The sequence below is a fragment of the Talpa occidentalis genome, unplaced genomic scaffold (assembly GCF_014898055.3).
Source record: "Talpa occidentalis isolate TD23 unplaced genomic scaffold, MPIMG_talOcc4v2.1, whole genome shotgun sequence".
NCBI classification, from domain to species: Eukaryota; Metazoa; Chordata; class Mammalia; order Eulipotyphla; family Talpidae; genus Talpa; species Talpa occidentalis.
In genome coordinates, this window is record NW_026555331.1 from 153,525,967 (window position 1) to 153,541,186 (window position 15,220).

Below are 15,220 nucleotides of genomic sequence, written 5' to 3' on the forward strand. Positions count from 1 at the left end.
CAGGACTTTAGTGACTGACTCCCGCAAGAATTAAAATAAGACTAAATCAGTCTAATCAAGGGGGATCCTAACAGTCAATGATCTAAAGCAATGGAGTTTTTTCTCAGCGAACATGCACCAACTGTGAAATTACGCACAAGTGCTTCTTCAGGAATTTAATATCAGGAATGAGCATTTGCAGTTACTTCTAATATTAAGGAAATCCAATAACGCTGTCGTCACTCCTTAGAAGTGAGGGCATATGCTTGCAATAAGGATACATTACTGAGATACGATGCTTTGCACGAAAACAAAAAAGAAATAGACCAGTGATGAAACTGGTAACGTGCACAGGACAGAATGTCAACTTCACTTTTTTAGTGTGTCTTTCCTTAGAATGTCAATTTTATTGTTTAGGAGAAAGCATCCTTTAAACTTGTGTCCTTTAACACTCAGGTGTTCTTACTACATTGCCATTTTGCAGTTTTTTAATTCGTAGGCCATTAGGAATAGGCTGATGAGCTTTATGAGGTTAAAAAACAAACTGCCAAGCTCACTGCTATGACAGTCTACATAATGGCTGCTAGAAGGAGCTAAAACAGGTTCTTGCTTCCACTGAACAGAGTCCTACACAACGGAACTGAGGGGATCTGATACTCGAAGCTCTGAATATCAGGGTTCACCTGGGAGGAATCCAAAACTAACTGCTCTCACTTTACAGCTGAGGAAACAGCAGCAGAGCCTCAGTGCTCCCGTGCAAGTGCCCCTAAACCCAGCAATCTCAGCAGCACACGCAGCCCGCCCTACCCACAACTGAGGGGGGCCCGCAGTGCCTACCGATGTTGGGGAAAAAGGGCTCAGAGCGCTGCCGGATCATAGCCTGCATCTGTCTCTGCTGCTGCTGCTCTTGCCGCTCTTGGTCCAGAAGATCCTGCAGAAGTAGGGGCTGCTCCTCGAGGAGGAGGGGCCTCTCCCTGCCCTGCTGGGTCATCTGAGGGATCATCAGTTGCTGGTTCCCCGGTAGGCCACTGGTCCCAGGCTGACTTGTCAGCGGCACTGTTTGACCGGCAGGTTTTCCAGTCCCAAAACTGTGGCTGACTGCTGACTGCCCCTGAGCAAACCCCGGATTTACCTGCAGACCCTGAGGGAAAGCATGGTTTACCCTGGAGACCACTGCCACGCTAGAATTCATGCTGTTATCCAAAACCTGTCCGGGCGGTGTCATCAAGGCCGGTGGCACGCCCTGCACTCGGCTGGATGGGGAGGCCGGCAGTGTCGGTGCTGGAGACCCCAAAGGCCCCACGTCGGCGGCGTCAGGCTTCTCGTGAGCAAGTAAACTGGAGAGAACAGGAGTCGATGCTGTTAGGCCACAAGAGGTGGTGGCCTCCTCAGGGGGCTGCTGGGTGGGGCCGAGGCCTGTGCTCCCACCGCAGCTGGGGTTAGTCCTCCTCTCGGTGGGATCTGCATCAGCTGGCTGGGAGGACGGCCGCTCACCCTCACTCCCCTCCACAGGGGCAGAAGCCTGCGAGCAGGGAGCCTCCCCAGAGTCCTTGGCCTCGTCACCTTTCTCCATGTCAACTCTGACGTCCCCTTTGGAATTCGGAGATGGTGCTTCGGTTTTTATGTCACTGCCCACGGGAGACTTTCTCCACGGCGAGTGTTTCTCAGGGGGAGCCGTGGTCTTGCCGTCCTGCTCCTTTCTCTGCGGGTCAGCCGGCGCACACTGGCCATGTAGCTTGTCGTCGATGGGGACACCGAGGTCCAGCTCCTCGTTGAACATGCTCTTCTTGTCTTCCAAGTCGAGCTCCGGGTCTGTGTAGGCGATGATGTCAAACTCTCCTGACCTCAGGAGGTCATCCAGGTTGGGGTCGTTCGTCTCCAAATTGCCCAGAGTGTCCAGTTCATCTCCTTTGCCGTCCTCTGCATCTAAATTTAAATTTTCAAGATCTTCATCATCCAAGTCTTTGACTTCCAGGTCTTTAACGTCCAGTTCTTTCACTGATGGATCGTCGGGATCAAGTTTTTCTTCGAGACCATCGGACGTTTGCGTGGCAATCTGTAAATTATCAGACGCTGCTTCAGCCTGAGTGGCGGAGGACAAATGGGCCTCTGAAAATTCGCCACCTAAGGGCTGACTCAGAGACCTCATGACCATTGCAGACACGTGGACAGGATGGCCTTGCTGCTGCGAGGATGGCGGTACCGGCTCCATGCCTGGGTGCACGGGCAGCTGGCCAGGGAGGCTTGGGGGAGGTCGGGTCATGGGGTCTGTCTGTCGAGGGCCTGGAAAGTCGGGCCTGGAAATGAAGTTCCCGTGTCTTGGGTGAGAAGATGTCTCCAACACGCTGCCAGGAGTGGTACTGAAGGGCAGCCGCGGCCTGCCATCCGGGGCCCGGTGCCTCAATTCGATGAACGCCTGACCCAGGATGTTATGCTGCGGCACCGGGAGACCCTGGGGTGGGAAGTGCTGGGCCAGCCCGACCGGGTTGCCCAGTGGCGCGTTATTTAAGGGCCTGGGCACATCCACAGAGAGTGACCGTCTCAGCTGCGGGGGGACCCCAGAGCCTGGGATTTGCTGAGGAGGCACCAGGAAGCGTTCCTGACTGGGCATAGCACCGTGACCACTGCCTGGAAATCCAAATCTAAAAGAAGAAAGAAGCAAACAGTTTGCATTAAGTATTACACTGAACTTGGACTTAATTGAAAAAGGACGCGTTTTAGATTTAAGGCACATACAAAATTATAGCTGAATACAATGACTTGACAAAACCCCAAATTACCACTGTTGCACAAAGCACTTGTAAAGTATCTGTGAATTCTGGGTGAGTGCCCCTGGCGGACACCACGCCTGAGTCTTAACAGGTAACATAAATGAAGTCAGAGGAAGAGCCCCAAAGTGGATTAAGTCAGCTCTCCTGAAACAAGTGGGGTCTGTCTTTCTGGTGTACCCTGGGGGACTACCTGAAGAAAGCCTATGAGGAGGGTGCTGGAGTGAGGGTGTGGGCTGAACAAACTGTGACGGACTCATGGGCCCCTGTCCACGAGGAGGATGGGGGGAGAAAGAGATCAAGCACAGCAGGTGAGGTGGACACTGCTGTGACGATTAGTAAGTGAATAGTTACGAGACTAATTTTATTATTCATGTTCACAATATACTTTGTTCTAGGTAGAATTAAAGACAGCAATTATAATGGAGAAGGAAAAAAATGAAAATAAGGGTAAGACCACACCAGAGAGGTACATACTAGACCAATGACTAGGGAAATTGAAGCACGTCTAGGAGAAGCACCTCCTGGTCTAGCTCAGGAGCCAGGGGCTGGGGTCTTTCTACTCGCCGCTTCAAGAAAGGCTGCCTCTGGCCCACCTCGTCATGAGAGGCTCCCACAGAAAAACACCCACAATGACCATGGACTAAGACTCTGGAGAGGACCCTGCTCACTCATCACCGGGCAGGCGCTTTGCCTGGCAGACACAGGCGTCACAGTGGCCATGATGTCAACTTCAGAAAAGGAATGTCCTTAGGGGTGAGTAGTGACACTGACTGTATCTCAAGGGGACCAAGAATTAAAAAGCAGTAAGAACTTCTTGATCAAGAGTCACCACTTTTCACTCCTTTCATCTGTCAGCACTTAAATCTGGTACCAAATGAAAGCGTTACCTGCACCCATGTGGTCTCATCCCCATCCCAGGAACATCGGCAGGGTACGGTGCACGTGGGTCCTTCGGGAAAAGTGTGTATCGCGGTCCCAGAGGAGGGATGAGGGGTGAGCGGATGCTCCCGGGATAGGGGGGCGGGGGCCGAGTGAAGGGTTGGCCCACACCCTCGGGCTGCCAGTGCTGCAGGGGCCCTGGATGGGACACCGCAGTGGGGTCCGGTGCCCCTTTCTCCTGCCGGCCTGCCATCTTCTTCTGCTGCTGCTGCTGGAGAATGATTTCACGTAACTTCTGCCGCTGAAAAGGAAGAAACAAGTCACTGCATCGCTTCCTTAATGCTCGCGCTTGCTACGTGCACGGCCCGGAGTGTTCATGACACCTTGACGTTTTACCCTCTGAGGAAACACCAGTTACACTTAATGATGAAACAGGTCACGGCAAATTAATGGATGATTTGCCAGACAGCTACTGCGAAATGGAAAGTTTCTGTGTTTATGGGTCCCCCACAAATTCACCAAGATTGAACTCGGTTACGGAACAGCCTTTTACCAATCTCAGTGATTCCCCGCCGTGCGGCAAAGGGCACTGAGTAAGAGGATGAGACACCTGAGCACGTGTGCAGAAGTGACTCGGTCTGACGACAGGACAGGCATTCTCGGTAACATGGTGGAGATAAATGGGACACGCGTGGGGCTCACCTGCCTCAGTTTCTCCGTGTCTGCCTGAGACATATTCACAGTGCTCTGTGATTCAGAGATGCCTGCGGTGGGTGCGGGCCCTGGGAGCTGTGGCGCACCAGGAAACTGCTGGCCCTGAGAGCTCACTGGGGACTTGGAGGGTGTGCCGAAGGTCCCCGCCGACCCAGGTCGGGGCTGGTCAGCAATGTCACGAGCAACCTGGCTTGTTCCAAAGGTGTCGGATGGGGGCCGGGGAGTCACGGGGGGCTGGTCATAGGGATCCCGAGCTGCAGATGGGGAGACGCGGCTGAACGTGTCTGGCAGGCCAGGTCCTGGAGGCCGCGGCGTCTGGGCACACATATCAGGTGACCTGCCTGCAGGCCCAGGGACAGCTGCTCCGTGGCTCGAGGCTGCCGGCAGGAAAGGGTCCTGACTCGGCCCTGGCACTGGCCTCGTCAAGGAGGACCGTGCAAAGGCCTCCGACATCCGTGGCCTGGGAGCAGTGGGCGGCTGCACGTATGGGACAGACACGCCAGGCCGGGGCGTCCCAGGCGGGTGGGCATAGGGGTCCGAGTGCCTCTGAGCAGCTGTAGGCGGCACAAACAAGTCTGCTGCAGGGGGTGGGCGGGGGGTGGGCGGCTGCTGACTGTATGGATCCACCGGGGTGGGCCGAGGGGTGCCGGGAGGCTGCGCGTAGGGGTCAGGGTTGGAGCGAGGTGTTCCTGAGGGCGGGGGGTAAGACTCAAGGACAGGCCGCGGTGTCCCTGGGGGCTGGGCATACGGGTCCTGAGAGGCTGGCCTGGACACGGCTCCAGGCTGGGAAAAAGCCCTTGAAGGATGGGCAAAAGACTCGCTCATCGCCGGATGTGGGGTGCCTGGGGGCTGGCTGTAGGGGTCACCTGACTGGTTGTGAGAGAAGGTGTCGACAGGTCTTGGTGTCAAAGCAGGCCTTTCATAAGGGTCAAGAGGCAACCGCCGCGGCGCTGTGGACACCGACCCATAAGGCTCCTGGGAGGGTGGAGGGGGCTGCATGGGTGTCTTGAAAGTCCCAGGGCCACTGTCCAGAGGTGCCGGTGTGAGCAAAGGCCGTGCGTACGGGTCCGGGATGCGTGGGCGCTGAAACACATCTGTCCGGGGTGGCGGTTTAGTGAAGGGATCGCTGCTTCCAGCTGCTGGAGACCCCTTCGCAGTTTGCTCTGGAACGATGGGGGGCCGGGGCAGGCCTAGGGGCTTGGGAAACTGCTCTGTCATCACAGGCCGGGGCGTGTCCGGGGGCTTGGCATAGGGGTCTGTGTGAGCGCCAGTGGGGCAGGGGTCCCTGGCTGGGGAGGGCCGACCTCCCACGGGCTCGATCATGGGCGGGGGCCTGGAGACGGATGGAAGAGGGGCACAGCTTTCCGTAAGCACGGAAGTTCTTCTGTGAAAACCGTGGCCCGTCGGAGGTGGTCTCGGGGTGCCCACCATTTTCGCGTAGGGATCCATGGGGGATGGCGGGCGGGAGCTGGAAGACCCAGGTGAAAACACCTGCGGCGAAGGCGGCTGAGTGGGTGCCGGGCTCTCCTGGAGGGCCAGTCGGGATGGCGCGGGCGGCGGAGGGGGAGCCTGCGGTTTTACAAACACGTCGTCGGAGGAGGTGGAAACTGGGGTGCTGGGCAGCTGCTTTGGGAACAGGTCTTTGTGGAATGACTGTGCGGGAGACATGCTGCCGTTGCCCGGCTGGGGGGTCAGTGGGCTCTGCACCCCGCTGCTCGGCGTGTCTGACCCGGATGGGCCGACGAGGGGTTGAGCATTGAGCTGTTGCTGCTGCTGGTGCTGTTGCTGCTGCTGCTGCTGCTGCTGCTGCTGCTGCTGCTGCTGCTGCTGCTCGTTCTTCACTTGCTCGAGCTTCTGTGTGGCTTCGATCTTCGCCTGCTGCTTACTTTTCTGACGCATTTGCTGTTGGGACAGGGAAGAAAAAGCCATCACACATTTTGCTGCATGTATGAGAGCAGCAAAAAGTTCATGTGTTTGACTACGTGATTTGCACATCAAAGACATCTTTACAGACACATCACCCAAAGCAGTGATAGTGAAGGCAAAGATAAACAGCTGGGACTACATCAAATTAAAGAGCTTCTGCACAGCAAAAGAGACAATAACAAAAACAAAGAGAAACCCCACCAACTGGGAGAACATTTTTGCACCCAACACTAATGATAAAGGACTGATCACAAAAATCTGCAAAGAGCTGATGAGACTCAACAACAACAAAGAAAATAATCCAGTCAAAAAATGGGCAGAAGAGCTAAAAAGAAACTTCTCTGAAGAGGAAATGCAAATGGCCAACAGGCATATGAAAAAATGTTCAACATCACTTGTCATCAGGGAAATGCAAATCAAAACTACCATGAGATACCATCTTACACCAGTGAGAATGGCACATATTAAAAAAACTAGCAACAACAAATGTTGGCGAGGGTGTAGAGAAAAAGGAACTCTTCTGCACTGTTGGTGGGAGTGCAAACTGGTCCAACCACTGTGGAGAGCTGTGTGGAGATTTCTGGACCTACTAAACATAGAGCTTCCATAGGACCCAGCAATTCCACTCCTAGGTATTTACCCAAAGGACACAGAAACATCAATTCCAAAGAGCACCTGCACCCCTATGTTTATAGCAGCACTGTTTACAATAGCTAAGCTTTGGAAACAACCCAAATGCCCAAAAATAGATGACTGGATCAAGAAGATGTGGTACATATATACCATGGAATATTACTCAGCAATCAAAAAAGATAAACACATGCAATTTGCAGCAACATGGATGGCACTGGAAGGGATCATGCTCAGCGAAATAAGCCAAAAAGAAAAAGAAAAATACCGGATGGTCTCACTCATAGCAGGAATCTAGAAAACTTAAATAAGGGACCAGGAAAACGAATAACTATAAGAAAGTGAAAATCAAAATCAACAAAAAACTACGAACCAGAGACACTTTTAGGGGGGCGGGGGTGGGAGGGGAGGGATTGGGGTCAGAATGGGGGGGCTGCAATTGTATGGGGAATATAAAAATAAAATTTATTATTTAAAAAAAAAAAAAAAGTTCATGTGTTTGATGTCAGCCACCACCAGACTGCTCCTCTGACAGGTACAAATTCCTCCAGGGCTGAGGCTGGTATCCTCAGGTCACTTCCTGCAGGTCCCGGGCAGTGAGGACAGCTCGATAAATGTCCTCAGCCAAATTCAGTGCACTTTACTGAGATGGGAAGTGGTCTGTTTTCAGTCAGTGTTTACATTCCAATAATAACTATATTTTAAAATCACAACAAATAGCTCTCATCTCAAAAAGCAAAAAGGTAATTTGCAAAAGCAAATTAAAAAGACACCACACACCTGTCTAAATTTCCATTCCTGCTCATGTTCCGACTCTCGCTGCTTTAATGGATCTTTAAAAAGATCCGAGTCGATACGAGAACTTGGGTCCACGCTGTCCGGCTGCTGCTGCCTTTTCATGGGGTCACTTGACATCTGCACTTTATTAATACGCAAAGCAGCTCTGTTATCTCTGGCTTTTTGCTTTAAAAAAAAGGAGAGGAAAATTATCTCCCAGTGTATATTAACATGCTTTAAGAAATAAAAACAAAGACTGGGGAATTTTATCACAGAATGAGCCAGGAAAAACCCAGTTTGACAGCTGCAAGGAGCTAATCCCCTGGATGGGGCCTGAGAGCCACTGGCTATCCAGCCACGGCTGCTGCCTCCAAGGAGGGGGTTTCCACGTCTGACCAGGCGAACGGAACCAAGATGTGGTCATGGTGCTGTCAATCTTAGATTTCTTAAGACTTTTCAAAAATGGAAAACTTAACATCTATGTCATTTTAGAGAAAAGGCAAGCATAAATTAATCCTCCACATCTAAAATCGGGAATATTACACTGAACATTAAAGAAAATCATTGAGAAACACTAAAAATAGCCTATCATTATCTGACTACATTAGCCTGTCATGAAAACAAAACCATTATCAACACATCAAGCTTTTTTTTTTTTTTTGCTTTATCTTGGCCATCACGCCCATGGACAACACAGGCAGCCAAGACAAAGCTGGAAAGGACCATGTGCACTTCCCTAATAAGAGTGTAGGTTTCATGTGCTTTAAAATGAAAGCACCAGGGTTTGAAGCCGCTGACGAGTTGGCTCTTTGGGAGGAAACAATTTACCATATGACTTGTGGATCTTATAAAACACCCTGGTAACTCCTGGTAGGTTCAAGCTTCAAGAGTTCCTCTGAAGGTCTGGTCTAGATAATATGCATCTTTATAAAACTTAATACAAAGAGCAGCTTATTGAGGAAGAAACAGAGGCACATATGGCCTCCAAGTTTAGAATTTTTTCAAAGAGAAAATAATTTTAAAGTGAATTAATCATACTAATTTCAATCTTCAATATCCTAGTTCTGTTAATTAGCTTAAAATGTCACATACTAATGAGTTGCATAAAAACAAAACTATTTATTAGTTGTGCCAAATCTTAACATATTTTAAGATTTTCTGAAATGGAAACCACCTTTTTATAAGCTAAGGCAACAGCAGTAAGATTTAGGTAGTGTGTTTAAAGATAAAGACACAGAAATTTCTTAAATACCACATATGGTGCTCTTTCCTGCGAACTTGCTTTTCTCCACAACTTAGCAATTTGCTTCACTCTAGTCGTCCAGTCTGCAAAGTAAGAACACCAAGCATATTTACTGAGTCTCACTGATGATGTGGTTAACAGAAGAACTGGTGGCCTGCTGATAGGTAATTTTAATGAGTAGTAATATATTAACTTCGGAGGGCAAACAAGTATTTTCTGAATGATGTTTACTGCTTTAACAATCTGGCATGTAATGTTGGGTAGTTTTTAAACTAAATTAAAAAGCAGATAAATTATGACAAGAAAATTCTCTTAACCACAGAGATGCTACCAGAACCAAAGCTGATAGCTTCATGAAGAATCTGTTCTAAAAGAAGTCTATTTGGCTAAAAGGAAATAATCTTAATTATCAATAAGACCCTCACTTCCTTCCTTGAGAAGGAAGACACAGAAAAGGAATGATTTCAAGCCATTTCTATGAAATTCGGTGTCATGACTATTACATGAATTTGCCTGAGAACAGAGGTGAATGACAATTAAAAACTATTTAGTCTATTAAAATAAACCTTTGAGAAAGTCAATAAAAGTAGAAATCAGTTGATAAGCCAACAGCCTTATTAGCAAGAGGTTTCATGAGATTCTGGAATCACAAAGTACAAGAAAAAAGCAACTTTGAAAAAAACAACAAAAACTACAGCTCTGCTCTTGGAACCATTTGCACTGACACAAAGTGACTTAACACAACCCGCTGTGCTCTGGTAAGAGCTCACCGTGTAAAAACAAGCTTGAAGAATCTGCAATTTGCTTTATTTCTGTACAAACCACTGGTCTCTTAAGTTAGATAAGGCAGCGCTGGACTTATTTCTATGCATAACAAGTAAAGTGCCACTAGCAGACCAAACTTTAAAAAGCATGGAAGATGGGCCTCTCCCTAAGAAGTCCAGAGCAACCCCTACCCTCCAGCAGCACAGAAGAGCTGAGTGCTGACAGAAGTGACTGCAGGACAGTGTCAGCCCTGGGCAGAGTGAGCGACCCCCCAGCCTGGGTACTCTCTCATGTTGAACTCACAAGAACCAGCATGTGCTCCCAACTGTTATGTAAGTGGCATTTCATGAATCCAAGTATTTCATCCTTTGGTTAATCAGAATTCTCAATAACAGTACCCTGTACCCTTTGCTTCTTTCAAACAGCCTGGACAGCTGGGGAGAGGAGCGGTAACACTGAGCTAATTTCAAAGGGACCAATGCTAAGAACTGACTGGTTTGGCCTAACTTAGTACTTTTTGGTTTTTGTTCTACAACTTTTTCCCCTAGATTTGCACTTACAGTAATGTATCACTGATGTCCACATAAGTATAAAGACTGCCAGGCGCTGGAAAATGGATATTTCATTAACTGAAATTAACTTTTGGGAAACATGCAAATGCACACAGTGCCTCAGACAGAGGAAAGGCAAGCTGTTTCCAAGCATCATCAGAACCCTCACACTGCACGTTCACACTAGGTGCAGATGTACAAGGCCTCATGGACTCCCCATTCAGTGAAACCAAAACCATGCAAGGTCAGCACGTGGCAGAGAGGCCGACAGAGAGCACCGATGCAGGGCACCTTACCAGGGAACTCTTCCTTTAGGTTGGGGAAGTTGATATTTGTGTAGAGAACTGGAGCTACAGTTGCCATCTCGCCCAGAGCCTCTTCCTTCTCCCACTTGAGGGTGCTCCTCTGGGCGTTGGACATGGTGTCACTCTCTCCTTCCAGGGTGGCAGCGGGTGACGCCCAAGAGCTGGTAGGGTCGCTTGTCAATGGAGTAAATACTGGATTCTTATCCCTGGAAAATAATAAATACCTTTACTTCACACACAAGAAGTAACTTTCTAAGGCCATGGTCAAGTACACGATCATCAAAGCCGCTCATCAGCTCAATGTCTGATGACTTTTAGCAAAGATCATAGTCAACATATCACACACTAGTATCACATGCAGTCATTTAAACAGACCAAATAACATCTTTAGAATGAAGTTACTATGTTCTACGTGGCCATGGAAAGTCAAGGTCCCGAAGTACCTGGTGTCCGTGTAAGGGGGTTGTGCTACAGTTGAGAAAGTCCCCAAACCATTTCCGGGGGGCAGAGAGTTATGTGGGAGGTGAGGACTGGGTCCAATAAGGCCATTCATGAGTGGCATCCGTGAAAAGACATCTTAAAATAAAAAAGAAGAAAATCCAGTTTGCATATATTCATAAATAAAAAAGCAACTGAAAAACATCTAAACGAAAATTTAGATGCTACCTGAGAGTAGGGACTTTAGTCAATATTATGCTGTAAAATACTGCTTAAAGAGTGACTTGGTTTTTATATTCTTTCTTTTTTTTAAAAAAGATTTATTTATTTATACAAGCACTGGGGTACAGGCCAGAGGCACAGGAGGGTGAGAGAATTCACCAGAGCCAGAGCAGGGAGCAGAACAGGCAGAAGGACTGAAGTACACTGCTGAGGGGAGTAGCAGACGAGGCAGGAGAGGTCTGCTGCGCCATGTGGGAACCTCCCTGGCCGGCCGGGAATTGAACCGGTGCTGCAGGGGCTGTGGACAGCTTCACAGCGCTTTGCTCAACCCGCTGCACCACCGGGGAGACCCTTGGTTTTAATATTCTGAAATAAGGCTCCTGTAATTCTGTTTACTTCATCGTGGTAGATGTATACTGGAAATGTTTGTGTCTTGGAGTCTGACAGCCCTGGGGTTGAATCTTACTCATTACGAGTGGAATCTGTGACAGTTTTTGTAAATGACGATGCTGGCCATGTGGCTGAGCAACCTTGGTCAGCTGCCAGCACAGCACCTGGGTGGCAGTGCCCATCAGCTCTATGAGCCAAATCAGCAAGTTTTATCAAATACTCTTTCATGCCTTCATTCAAAATTTACAAAATTCCTTATATTTGACTCTTGTATTTGCTAAGACCAAAAAAAAAAAAAAAAAAAAAATCGATGGGTAACTCTTAAATTGGCGCCTTCCCTAGAAGAGTCTGGAATAACAAGCAGTAGTTCATCTACCATCACCTATTAGATGATTAGTTAAAAATACATTCTATTTTATCTATCTACTTGCAACTTTGGCCCCAGATGCACTCCAGCTCATTCACAAGCGTCAATAACCGTTATCATCTTCTTTCCAGAATAAAACCGACCTGTGTTTCCCCATAATTCTCAAGCATAAAACTCCGACCCCTGATGTCACTGTCTACTCATCTAAGCTCTGGCAATAAGCCATCTGTCCTCATTCAAGCAGTTTTTCAGCAGAAATGTACACTGTGTTCAGGTGTCTTCAAAAACCCATGCCAATAGAGCCATGCCCAAGGTGGTCAGTGCCTGGTCTCCACGATGCTCTAAGGAGAGCAAGAGCCAAGCACGCAGTCTGGCCATATGACAGGGTTCCCACCTTCCCCTGAAGCCGGTGCTCTCATGGCTGGGGTGCTAGGTGGGCAGGCGGGCTGTCCTCGAGGAGGAGGAAACATGTCGCCTACAGGCCTGTCCCAGGGTCTCGCCTACTTCCAGGTGAGGACTCGCCCTGCTCCTCGCCAGCAGTGGTAGGCCCATGGGGTCAGGACCCATGCCCAGCCTCCCAGGACGCCAACTCTACTCCGAGGGTAAAGCGGTGTGCGTTCAGGGAACCTCCACACAGGGTCACTTCCCCACGTCTTACTGTCCCTGCTTCATGCCTATACACTGAATCAAACAGTGTCATTGTCCTACCCCGCCTCCCCCAACATAAACATGCTCGCGGAGCTGCCCGAAGACCTACCCGGGTTGTGCAAGGTCAGCAGCTGTGGCGCAGGGGGAGGAGGGGGCTGCGGCAAGGGGCTTGGCTGGGCGGCGGCAGGACTGAGCACAGCCGTAAACAAGTCTTCCACGTCCTTCCCGCCAAGCTCTGCGAGGGGACATTGTAAGGGTAAAGGTCAGATACTACCTCAGCCATCGCATGGGGCATGCCGTTTTCATAAACTGAAATATCAGAACACAAATAAATACCTGGAATTTTATATAACTTTCCAAGAATCGCTCCTACGGTAAAAGAAAGAAATGCAAAGATTAAATACAACTTCAACCTCCTGGTACAAAACAGCACTTATTTGACAGAAATTATCAGAAAAGTTAAATTCTAAATAAGCATGCAGAAACCCTCAAAAATCATATTTACGTGTGTCTTTTAGAAAGCCTAGATGTAGGGCAAATATTTTACCATCTGTGACCATTTTGTCTAGTTCAGGACTGAGGATCCCATCGAGCTGCTCTTCACTCAGCGGTCGTGAGCTCGGACCGATGCTCGGCTGAGGCAGAGCAGAGGGGTCATCGGCGACGGGCCCGATGTCTAGTCCAGCTAAAGAAGCGAGGTCAAGAGGTTAAAAGTGAGCCCCAAAACTCCCACGAGACGGCCACACGATCTCCGGGCATGAATACAACATGTACAGCGGTGGCCAGCACACAGCAAAGTGCTCTGGGAGCCCCAGTCAGCCAGGACAGCGAATCAGTAAAAACTGGGCCCAGTGTAGGTGCCAACATGGGTCCTGGCTGTTATATTTAGGTGACAGTAAATGGACTCCTCAGGAACCAAAGAACACTTCTGGTTCTTAACTGCTAATTTCCACACCAATTAAAAGTAAAAAAGCACACTACATCAAGACAGACATCAATGAGAAGATTTCAACCTGTTATATAATTGCTTTAACTTGGGAAATAGCAATATCAACCTATAGTTCCATGGTTAAATGCAGTATGTGAAACAGAATGGATACATTCCCACTAATTAATGGAAAGTTCTAAAATCCCCAATTAAGTTTCATAAACATTGTCCTTCTATGAATAATTACAAGCACAGATCACATCTCTGCCTACTCTATAGTCACAAAACAAGATGTAGATCAAATTTACCACACAGCACGCTTGGTCTGCAGGAGTTGGTTTTTAAGCACGGGTTTAAAAGTGATCTGTCATATATTGTCTTTTTTCATGCTTCCTTAATATCACTACGATTAAAGAAGTACGATTTTGATCTGCTCTTATTTAATCTTGTACTTGAAACAGCCTCTATTACATTTGGGTAATATTGTAATGTTACACACTAACAAGAATGTAACCACCACTGGGGAAAATAAACAACTACTGAGGCTGTGGCCCAGCCCAGTACCACCTCTAGCTGCGAGCAGGATAAGAAAGCCACATGTGGATTAGTGACAGTTAGCACTATGACGAGCAGCATGCACCTACGGGCTGTCTTGGCTGAAACCACTAGAGACTACGTCTACTCAGCCGTCATCCACCGCTCAGTGTCTTACCAAATGGAAGAGGTGAGCTCTCAACCTGGAAAGTGCATAAATCAAGACCTACAGGACCCAAACCAGATAGAATTGTTACCATGGGCGTGGGGAGAGAGGACCATGCAGCCAAAGCAGCAGCAAGATGCTGCGCGCCGTCCAGGCAGTGGGCCTGTTTCCGAGGCAGGTGGGAAGACACAGAAACTGTCACCCTGGCTATCCCCCTCCAGCAGCAGGAAACCCGCAGAGAGCGAATAAAGCGAGCTCTTGGACCACACCAGAAAACACTTTCACTTTGGAGAAAGGACTAAAGCTTGCTCCACATTCACACACCCACCCCGCCCCGACCACAGAACATTCATGGGCATCAGTGTCCATAAGTACCTGAATGATCAACTGACTTTGCAAGGTCATCTGAGATTATTCCAAGAATGTCATCATCTGTGTTTAAGACTTCAGATATATCAACTAAAGGGTCATCAGCAGTACCTACATATAAAAAGTACATATTTTAAATTTCAAATTTTCCTAGACATTGAATTCTCAAATGCCCTGCCCTCACTCAACTGGTTACTAAGTATCTGGAACACAGCAGCAGCTGGGGTAAGTGCTAGAATCCTAAGTTAAGACTTTTACTTCTATAGGAAAGAATATTTCATAGAAAAGTCACGCCAGTATTTTCATGTTAAAACGACTACACTGTTTTTGCTAATGCACATGAACAATAAAATAAAATTTGAAATGAACACCCAGGCAACAACAGTGGACTAGAATGGGACAAGAGACAAAGCCAATAAAATCATCACAAGTGGCATCGAGGAAATGAAACGTGGGAGGCAGCCCCACTGTGAGGCTGCTCCTTGTGAAAGCACTTCAGGCGCCCCCCGAGGCAGCTGGGCGGGGGAGGCCTGGGATGGGAAGCCTGGATATCAGGGGGCAGGCCTGGGGTGTGGCGAGCAGCAGTGTTGCTGCCTGGAATGGAAGGCGGCGTGGGAA

The 15,220-nt window shown here is 48.7% G+C and overlaps 1 protein-coding gene across 11 annotated transcripts in view; it reads right to left on the minus strand.

Moving 5' to 3' along the window:
- Window positions 1-15,220, minus strand: part of KMT2C (lysine methyltransferase 2C) — a 181,217-nt gene that overhangs the window by 31,256 nt on the left and 134,741 nt on the right. For all 11 annotated transcript variants that reach the window (XM_037516187.2, XM_037516195.2, XM_037516170.2 and 8 more), the window contains exons 28-38: window positions 14,609-14,713; window positions 13,153-13,290; window positions 12,942-12,974; window positions 12,715-12,840; window positions 10,984-11,116; window positions 10,532-10,746; window positions 8,929-9,002; window positions 7,680-7,862; window positions 4,332-6,245; window positions 3,638-3,930; window positions 817-2,621 (exon numbers count right to left, since the gene is read on the minus strand). In XM_037516187.2, the coding sequence (XP_037372084.1) occupies window positions 817-2,621; window positions 3,638-3,930; window positions 4,332-6,245; window positions 7,680-7,862; window positions 8,929-9,002; window positions 10,532-10,746; window positions 10,984-11,116; window positions 12,715-12,840; window positions 12,942-12,974; window positions 13,153-13,290; window positions 14,609-14,713 (5,019 nt within the window). The remainder of the gene's footprint in view (window positions 1-816; window positions 2,622-3,637; window positions 3,931-4,331; window positions 6,246-7,679; window positions 7,863-8,928; window positions 9,003-10,531; window positions 10,747-10,983; window positions 11,117-12,714; window positions 12,841-12,941; window positions 12,975-13,152; window positions 13,291-14,608; window positions 14,714-15,220) is intronic.